This window comes from Ctenocephalides felis, unplaced genomic scaffold (genome assembly GCF_003426905.1).
Source record: "Ctenocephalides felis isolate EL2017-DRISC unplaced genomic scaffold, ASM342690v1 CF-g0.4_SCAFFOLD_00845, whole genome shotgun sequence".
Taxonomy (NCBI): domain Eukaryota; kingdom Metazoa; phylum Arthropoda; class Insecta; order Siphonaptera; family Pulicidae; genus Ctenocephalides; species Ctenocephalides felis.
This window is the reverse complement of record NW_020536999.1, coordinates 66,487,204-66,498,058: the sequence shown is the minus strand read 5'-3', so window position 1 is coordinate 66,498,058 and position 10,855 is coordinate 66,487,204. Positions and strand designations below refer to the sequence as shown.

The following is a 10,855-nucleotide window of genomic DNA, read 5'->3' as shown; positions in this document are numbered from 1 at the left end:
TTTTCAGAATCTGTTAATGCTTTGGCTTTGCAACCCCAACTTCCATTTTTACTTATGAATATAGATCAACATATTGTGTGAGTTTGTCTGAGTTTATAATTCTTAGAACCAGAAACCCCTTTTTTTCAAAAAGAAAAAAATTAAAAAAATATTTTCTTATATGTTTCTCGAGGTATGGAACATCTAATAGTCCTGAAAAGTATAACGAAAAAAAAGAAAAATTATATAAATTTTTTTGAGGGAGAAAGAAGTTTTTTATTCAGAAAATTAGAATCATAGATCATAATGTTTTCTTACTTCTCCAGGAATTGCTACAAATAAGCCAAACTACAAATTTTAAACATGGAAATATATAATTATTAAGTATGTAATAATATGATCATCACTAGACTCGTCAACTAATAAAATAATTACAATATGCATTCGTCAAACATATTGTAGTTTATATGTCAATGCAATGAAACTAGGTGTAAGTGGCATTTTTCCTTAGAACAAGTTACAAAAATATTTTGATATCAATAAATAATCAACTTACTCAATAAAGTTTAAACTAAACCTACTATATCATCGTACAAAGTTTCATCAAAATCGCCAAAAAATAACTATTAATTATGGAAGAATTACCCAAAAAACAAATAAGCTCGATTACCAACTGATATCTTTCATACTTTTTATAGTTTGTACTACACTGTTAAATTCAAAGAAACGGCTCTGCCGATCGTCTCTCGTCCAAATCCTTATAGAATCCTTATCGAGTTTCATCTAATGGATTTTATATTTAAAACATCGAAGAATATCCAAATTTTGACTCACTTTCATACATCAGACTCACATATCTTTATCAATTTTAGAGTCGAACGATTCAGAATGACTTCAAACCTGAAAAAAACAAATATTATCCAATCGGATTTTCTGGGAAATTAAGATTTTTCTTCGTGTTGTTAATAAATAGATAATTAAATTAAATGTAAGTTTCACTATAAATATAAATTCATCATGAACCTTTATGAAAAGAATAACTCCATAAAAGTTATAATTTTGATCTGCCTCTAAAGAGCATTTGAATTGAAATCCTCAGTAATATAGAAATAGTTTAGTGTTTCTAATACAACCTAGCCGATCTTGTAGCATCGCAACTTTTTGAATTTTTTTACAAATTTTTGAATTGTTTAAAATCCAATCCAACTTTTGGCTTTTGTATCATCGCCTAAATTATAAATAGAAACATAATTAAAAATGCCATTTGAGTTTGTTTCCTTAATGCATTTCCCGTGTATTATACGAACATAAATTGGATTGCAGAGAGATTTACCGAATATTTTAATGTATTCGAATTTTAAACATGATAAGCTTTAAAGTTTTAGTATGGTCCATTTCAATTCAGGAAACTTTTTAGTTTAGAATATATTGATGACTTCTCCATGCCCTAGATATGCTCCATGGATACTCGGTTCTCTCAAAAACTCGGTTTCTACTTTCTACACTCTTTGTTCCGTATCTCTGTAACGGCTGGACCTACCTTTGCCAAAAACTAATCAGCCTTCAATAGGAATCGATTGATTTTGGAATTTTACAAATCGGTTTATCCATACGCCCAAAATCGTCGACGAAAAATTGTCTCCGCAAACATCCATTTTTTTGAGGTATGCCAAAATGTTCAAAAACCACTGAAACTTGAAGAAATGCAGGAATTTTCAATTTCGATTTTTGGACGAGTACAATAACTTACCCAACGGGAATTTAATAAAACTTCACAATTATTTATTATAGAGTATATATTTTTATAATGCATAATACACATCATAATGTTGTAATGATTTAGACTAGCAAGCACAATCGCTTGACTGTTACATATTATCTATAGGTTTACGCTATTGTATTACCAAAATTTAATGATAATTCAGTAAACAAAAGGAAACAATCAAACTGCACTTTTCTCATTACCAATAATACAAATAACAAGGGCTTAAAATCGAACTCATCATCAAACAAAGGTAGGACAACTACTCGTAAGAATATAGCAAAAGCAGCAAAATCCAATAGAAGATATTAAAAATATTTGAAAAAGCTTCCATTATATAAATTCTTAATTCTATTTTATATAACCTACATTTACATATACATAAATATGTGTGATATATGTATTTACAGACACGTGAGTCGTGTATGTAGATACATATATTTCGACTTATATATGTTTACACTAAAAGAACCTAATATTAACAAGCTAATTGAGCTTTAAACATTTAGTCGATACTTTAATATTTTTAAACATTGGATAAAAGTCTATTTTAAGATAATGAGTAGTAATATCGAACAGCACAATGAAACCACTTTTATAATATCAGTGATCTCTGAACTAGTTTTAGGGGTTAGTTATTTTGATAAAAGCGCAAGTATGTTTTTAATAAAAGGGTATATCATTATATCATCAATAATTCTTGTATTTTTTTTGGAGTTACTATGATTAGAGAACATTAATACCTATCAATTAAAAGCCGATCACAAAATAAAAACAACTACGCAAAAATTATTAGATGTAAACACTAAAAGCATATCACATTTTTCTCACAAAGATTATTAATATACAAAAAAACGAAACGCCCATCCGCAGCATAAGACTTTTCGTGGCACATCTAGAAGATTTGATCACACAAAAAAATAATTAGGATAAACAAAACCTTAACTAAACTATTTGACGATTTATACTCAAATACATTCCAAAATTTCCAAATTTTCTATAGTCACCCTGGCATGAAACAAAATCCTAATATTGGATAGAATCTTTTAGATATTGGTAGGTGGAAAATACAAGAATGGAATCCTTATCACTTCAACAAATATTCTTGAAGATAAAGAACCCTAATAAATATTAATAATATTTATTAACATTAGATTCAAATCATCCCCAGAATATTTAATTTATTTTTTTAATTTAATAATAAAATCAGTTAAATCAACCGCATCTTCGAAGACTGTTCACTTTTCTGTGCGTTGCAAAATATAGACACGACGATCAACTAAAATTATTTTTCCTATATTTTCCGAATATTTATACTAATCACTTTTTCTTTTATCCAAATTTCTAGATGTGCGAGCCAAATAAAACGTACCCTAAAGTTACGTTTATTTTTAAAACGCAAACTCATGTTGTAAACGCACAACCTCATATAAAAAACATACACAACCATCTACAAGTCGAATTCAAAAAGAACAAATGCAAAAATACCTTTGAAAAAAAATTGCAAAACTTTTAACATACTTTGTAGAATATCATATCTATTACGTTAAGTTTGACATTTACTAATATAAGCGATATCTATATGTTATACAACAAAGTCTTCCAAAATTAATTGAAGATTCAATAAAAAAACAGTAATCATTAATACAAGTATTAAATGATCTGTTAAAGAAGCAAAAAGCTTATAAAATAATAAAACCGCAATCATAATAAGGTAAAATACATATCTAAAATATGTAATATTAATATTATTATGTGTAACAAATATTAATATTAAAAATAAAAAATAAATTACATTATCTTATATCAATTAAAAAATCCGACGAATTAAAATATGGAGACATCCAATCGCTGACTAATCCTATATCAAATTTTTCTCTCGAAGTGATTTGGTAACTTATCACAAATATACTTCGAAGGTTTCCAAGTGATGCTGAACGAAGTAAAATTTCAATATTGGTACAAAAGTTGGTTCACTAATATAAATACTAACTTGGTTCAATAATAAGTCTTGAGATATATTATTTTGGCAGTATCCAAAAACGAAGAAAACCTTCTGTATAAATTATCTGGCTGTGTATATCATAAGTTAATATTCAATTAATGATAATATTGGTGGTTATATGTAACTTAATACACCTATTTTGAATATGTCCCATATTCTAGTGGTGATGCAATTATATACTCAAAAATCATTCTCAAAATTAAAATTGTAATTTTCGAAGTTCCTGCAGATCCATCATGCATCACCACTATGGACATGGGTCCATACTTCAAAAAATTTACTTAATAAAAATGACAAAAATTATTAAGCCATTTTAAGCTTGAACGTTTAGGTTGTAAATACGTTCTTTTAATGCATCTATAGATTGGTGCATAATAATATCTGATTTATTCAGATTATGAATTTACAGATTACACTGCCATAGTATGGTGGGCTGTGAGTTGTCCTGCGTTTGCTGTTTGCAACCTTGGTTCTGCTTCGTTTCTGCACAAATAAAATTGTTTAGTACTTATTATTTCATATTGTAAATAACATTTCTTAATTGTCAATATGAAGTAAATATTATTGTGTCCTTGGATAAAAACATCAGCAAATTCAAATTTGAAAAATCCTATATACACTCTTGTCATCCAAAAAGAAGTTGTACGGTTTGACTTCCACGAATCAAAAATGACTGAATTTGAGATGAATTATTTCATATTGTAAATAGCATATCTTAATTGTCGACATGAAGTTTTCATTGTGACCTTGGATAAGGGCTTCAGCAAATTCAGTTGCAAAAATTTCAATATACACTCTTGTCATCCAAAAAAGAAGTGGTACGGACTTCCATGAACCAAAAATTACTTTGAATTGAATTATTTACTTCACGTTTTTATATAAAATATAAGGTTGTTCGGAAAGTAACTTCGTTTTTTTACCACCAAGTTACTAATATTTTGTAATTGTAATTTGTACTATGTTTTTTAAAAATTCTAATCAATTACAGTACAGTAGTTTTTGGATGGTGCCACTTTGAATACGAAAAGAATTAAGCAGCATTTTCGACATATTTTACTCTTTTGCTATAGAAAAGATAAAAAATACTGTTTAAATCAAAATTAAATTGATCAATGTTTATGTAAATGAAGTATTAATAGTACAACAGTGCCAAAACTGGTTTGCTAAATTTCATTCCTGGTATTTTGATGTCCAAGAGCATCACGTCCAAGAAGTATGGTTGAAGCTGATAAAAACACGAGAAAGGCATTAGTTGATGCAAACCGACGAATAACAATACATAAGATCCCCTTAAGTTTAAATTTATCAAATTCAATAGTTCATGACCACTTAAAAGGTCTGGGATTTTCCTCGAAGCTCAATGTATGGTTCTCATAGAAAGAAACCTGTGTCGGCGCACTGGCGTCCGCTATTCGCCTCTGAAAAGTCCCAAAAATGTTCAGGTTTTGAATTGTCACTAGAAATGTCAAATTGGATGTAAAGAATACAATATACAAAATTGCCCATGAAGCAAAAAAGAAGAGCATGTTCAAAACAGTTGCAAAGCTGAAATTCGCCAAAAAAGGTGATGCAGTATGTTTGGTGAGATTTTAAAGAAGTGGTTCGTTTTTTCAGCTTTTTCAAGATAACATAACAGTTAATGTGGATGCCTTATGTCATCAGGTGCATATACTAAATTATGTACTTTAATAGAAAAGGTCAGAATTAACCCACAATTCCATTAAGACGATGCAAGACCTCACATAAGTTTGGTACATCATCAAAAGCTTTTACAGCTTGATTGGGGCATAATGCCACATTCTTCACATTCTCCAGACCAGCCATCATTGGACCACTATCTATTTTGCTCACTAAAAAAATTTTAGGCAGTAAAATCTTTACCTCAAATGAGGACACAAAAAGCACTTTGATCAGTTTTTTGCCAATTACGACCAAAAAATTTATGATCTCGAAATTATGCTAATGACAAAAGATGTTCGATCAAAATAGCCAATACATAATTTATTAAAATATATGTTTATTGTTCGAAAATTACGTACCATAATTTTAACGAAGTTACTTTCCGAACAACCCAATGATAGATATCAAATTTCATGGAAAATAGATCAATTATAATGTTAAATTAAATCTAAAAATTTATGATTAAGTGCTTGGTGCTATTGTTACCCCCATTAAAAAAACAGAAATTCATATTATAAAAGTTAAACAATTAATTAATATTCATCAGTAGTTAAATTGTTAACAATTTTTAAAAAATAATAATTACGTAGCAAAAAAAATTTATTACACAATCAATGATCATCAATTTTAACATTAGGAACACATTTCACAGATTAAAACTATGTCAAGACTATGACACATATGAACGAGTTTCAAGTCGCCTTTTTCATGTGATTTTAAATAAATTAACTCATTAAACAAATAAATAAACAACAAAATAAATTAATTTCATTAAACAAATTAATCATGAATGTTTATGGTTCAAAAACAAATCATAATGAAATAACGTAAAATCATTTGAAAATGGATTTGGGAGTTGGTGAAGTTAGACACAATCATGCTTAAGACACAAAAAAACATAAAAACATATAGGAATCATATCATGAATTGTTTTAAACAAAACCATGAATATTGAACATGAAAATCTTAAATATTATGGAGCAAAACTTTGTCTAAACATCGATTACGTGCAGTTAAAACAAACACAAAGCTTTCATGCAATTAAACACAAACTTACTGTTTTCTATATCCGATCATTGCCACATCCAAAATGAAAGGAGTTTCAATTAAAATATATAGTGAAACACCATATCTTATAAAAATCATTAGTAACGTGTCGAAAAATTCGCCAAACTAAGAAATGATTAATAAATAAAACTCATAAACAACCCTTTAACCAATGTTGTAGGGGAGACTAGATACGGTTGTGCCAGAGTACGGTAGTGACAGTCGCCATAACTTCTAAACTCTACTGATTTCGATATAGGGTCCAAAGGGAGAAAGATGAAGTATGTTTGTTCGAACAAGTTTCCATTATTGCATTGAGTTAGCGCCCTACATTAACATGATGTACAGGCCGCATAGCTTTTAAAGAGTCAAAAAAAGTTTCATTGTTCGGTTTCTTTTAATGAAAACTGTTACGTGTATTAGCCCAATTTTAGGTCAATATAAACCTCAATTTAAACCTAAAATCAGGCTGAGGGTTACAATAATTCATAATAGGCTGTAACTTAATAAAACTGTTTAAAATACAATTATAAAAGAAATCTCAAAAATCCTCACCCTTCCGGTGCGAGCTAAAAAAATTTGGTACAAGGTCCAAAGGTCAAAAAAATGATTTTTTTGCTATTTGCAGCTAAATGGTCAGTTTCATCGCAAAATTACCCGAGACAAAATTGTAGAGAATAAAATTATCTACAAAAAATAAATCAATACTTTTTTTCGTCAGAGCCACTGCTTTAAAAGTATATCACTTTGAAAAGTACGTTTAAGCGCGTTTTTCCACGTGGTTTTCCCAGTAAGCATATCTCCGGGGTCTGTTGTGATTATGTTTGTTTCAGAACTATTGCAAAATAATATTTGCAAATTTGGGTTAGTAAAAAAAAAAACAAAGGTCGTTATAAACCCTTTTGGTGTTTATAGCTATTATTTTTTTAATCTATTTTTCTGCCTGTCACAACCGTCCTTAGAGTGTCGTCGGCCCTTTCTTGTATGATTTGGTTTTATGACTAATCATCGCATTTAAAGACTACGCCATTTAATCTGGTTTTCTCCTAGCTAGCAGGTAAATCAACAATGCCAGATCAAAAAAAGTGGCACAACCGTACCCAATCTCCCCTACACATAAATAAGATTATTCGAAACAATGAGTACAAAAGTAGCACAAATTCTTTAGTTTGGCGAATCAATCATGTTCATTAAAATCATTTACATAAATTATTATATTTTCTCGAATAAAAGGAAGATGCAAACTTTAATATTTTTCCTCATAATCTTTCTTTTTCATATTACACAAATTTTAGTCATATTTACAAAATCTAAATTCCTATGTAAAAGAACAACACTAACCTGTCAATAAGTTTCCTCATTTCTTCGGTGGAGCGTGGATCTTTATGATGGGGAGCACGTACTGCAACACGTACATGTTTACATATATGTTTTAAAATATTTCAAAACTTCACCTAGCTGCATTTTTAGTTAATAAAAATCTCCAAAATTATTTATTATGACCAGAGGAATTAGTTGCACTGGTTTTGAAGTAGCTATTAACTTGATGACAAATGAAATCATTAAAAATGAAATTCAAAACAAGTTAGTCATTGGTATGAAAAGTCCTATCAATAGTTAGAAAATTGCTTAGAAAATTAATTGTCGTAATAATGGTTATTATTTGCAGCATTTCCAAAAGCAATTTTAGACTTATAAAATTATTGTATGCTAAAAGTCGCAAACATCCATGAATAAAAACGTCAAGTAATGACCCAACACTATTTTAGAATTTTATGATCACAATCAAACGTTATCTATCCTACATCATCATATATGGCAAATTTATTTATAATTAATCCTTTATTAGAATCGATTAGAAAAGTGAAAAAATAAGATATGATATTTCAGTGCTCAAAAACTATTTTTCAGCACTGAAAGAACCTTTTGAAACAGTTCTTACATTTTATATGAAAAGATTATATTTCAATAATTAATGAAATAGTTGTAGAATACATCAGTTAACGTATTTATGACAGAAAATAGCAGTAAAATTCAATTAATTTAATTTAAATTAAAATGAAAAAAAAAAAACAAATCAATAATTCGTTATTCTTAACTTCAAAATCTAACAAAAAACTTTAATTCAGCACTTTGAACATAGTCATAACATTTATGCGTTTTCCACGAGGGTCCACATATATTAAATATTTCGTATTATGGTTTATTTTCCATTTGTCACTTTCCTATATATGTCAATACATAAAACAAAATCAATGAATCGTTAATATATAAGTATAATGAGATAAATTTATACTTGGATGCACTTAATTAGTCACAGACATGTACAACACAGAATAAAATATGCATGCTTATAAATTACTATATTAGAATACTAGTAAAAAGGACGACATCAATACAAAATTTGGGATTTTAAAACAAAAAAATTTTTATAAACAAAAAAGGAATTTAAAAAATAAAAAATGCCAATAATCAGTAAATAAATATCTTGAATTCAAAATTTTGGAGTTTGGTATCCAAACTAGATCTATGTAGTTAAAAAATCTAGAAATATATTAGTTGCTTTTATAGTTAAGGCACTTTTCAATTCAATTAATATTATTTAGAAAATCGGATGTAATGTGAGTCAAATAAAATTTACTCTTTTATTACAGCTTAACTTCCAATTCTAGCTGATTGAATTATTAACTCACCTGCATAATTCCTAGGTAACTGATCACGATCGCATTCAGCTTCTGATATTTCGTTGCTTTCTTTGGAGTCGTTAAAGCTTCCATTTCCTTGTTGATCATGGTTCCTTGGTGGCGGTGGAGGTGGTGGAGGTTCCGGACTGCCATTTCCAACAGTTGTAACACCTCCATTATTTTGGGCATTGGGATTTCGTGAGACTAAAGATAAAAGAAAATGATAAACACAAGATAATCCAGCGCACATTGTCAATATTTCTATGTCGATAGTGAACTTGGTATGATAAATTTTGTACTTATATGATATCATCTATACCTATGCTCTTTCTTGAACCATAATGATCACATGGTGCACCATAAGGCTGATATTGAGATCCATACTGGTCTTCTTCGGCGCAATTTGCTGGGTCATCATATTCGGCAGCACCTCCATATAATGAGCCTCCCAAAGAATTTACGCGAGTATAGCGGCTCCGCTATTTATAGGAAAATCGAATATAATATAATATAGAATTCAGTAAAATTAGGCGTAAATAAATACGCCAAATATTTAAACTATGATTTATTAACACAATTTTACTAACGTATTGATCTTCTTCAGCACAATTCGCAGGGTCATCATAATCTGGTCCTGGTGTATAGATGTTGCTGTTTCCTCCTTGTGAGTTTTTGCGAGCATAACGGTTATTTTGGCGAGGCTTTAAAATGTAAAAGTAAAATTATTAAAAATCGGTAAATTAACAAAACTAAAAATAAACTTTTGCAGAATATAATTAAATTCTCATGCATTATGCCATTTAAAACATACACAATATTATGAATTTGACGAACTATATCTAGCATCCTAGCGAATATAAGTAGTTAACATTTAGGTACTTTCGACCTAACTATATATTCAAAAAAAAGGCAGTGATACATATCCTCTAAGAATGAAAATATACAAATTTGAAAGACCTTTTAAGTAGGCAGACGTTTTACCAGCCATATTTCATTCAATCATCACTCACCACTTTGATTTATTTTATGCAATATTGATTAGATTATTTTTCACTAATAATTACAATGAAAGAGGTTTTTACCATAGATTGGCTACCAGCACGCGAATGAGCATGTTGTGGTCTATTTCCTTCCTGATGCACCGGTGTGTGCCCATTCTGATGTGGGAATGTCTGGAAATTCAAAGCTTTTCCTGGATCCATCTCTTCCCTGAAACCTAGAAGGTGGAATGTCGCATACGGGCAAATCTCATCCTCAACGCCTGAAATGATGGATATATCGTCTGCGTTCAGTGTTAATTGAAAGAAATTCAAAAGCTCGCCAATTTGCGGCGGCATGCACATTCACATGCACACATACACGCTAGAAATGAAATTTTTTGAAAACTGATACAAGGAAAATTTATTTGAAAATGGAAAAAATATGCTTGAATTTCGATCATCCGAACATCGCAAATTTGCTACCCCGTCTGGAATTTCGAATTTCTTAAAATACGACTTCTGTACTGCTCTAGCTTCATCAAAATGTACTCTTCTACTTATATGTTTTGGATGTTCCAAAAAGCAGATATTGTTACAGATAATTAATAAGAATATCTGTTTTTCACTTGCAGCATATAAGGGGGCGTCCATTAATCGCGTGAGGTTTTTAGGGGGAGGAGGGGGTGGTTTTGACAAAATATTACAAAATATCACGTTG

At 29.6% G+C, this 10,855-nt stretch overlaps 1 protein-coding gene across 2 annotated transcripts; it reads right to left on the bottom strand.

The window, feature by feature from the left end:
* Nucleotides 1-4,069: 4,069 nt before the first annotated feature.
* Nucleotides 4,070-10,414, bottom strand: LOC113363767. Of its 2 annotated transcripts, XM_026606251.1 has the most exons (6): nucleotides 10,240-10,414; nucleotides 9,745-9,858; nucleotides 9,477-9,636; nucleotides 9,167-9,361; nucleotides 7,815-7,875; nucleotides 4,084-4,229 (listed from the first exon to the last, which is right to left on the bottom strand). In XM_026606251.1, exons 1-6 carry the CDS (start codon nucleotides 10,357-10,359, stop codon nucleotides 4,157-4,159), a joined length of 723 nt encoding a protein of 240 aa, XP_026462036.1. In that variant the 5' UTR covers nucleotides 10,360-10,414; the 3' UTR covers nucleotides 4,084-4,156. The 2 variants fall into 2 exon arrangements, with proteins under 2 accessions (XP_026462037.1, XP_026462036.1); XM_026606252.1 differs by lacking the exon at nucleotides 7,815-7,875 and having other exon boundaries at nucleotides 4,070-4,229.
* Between the last annotated feature and the right edge of the window lie 441 nt (nucleotides 10,415-10,855).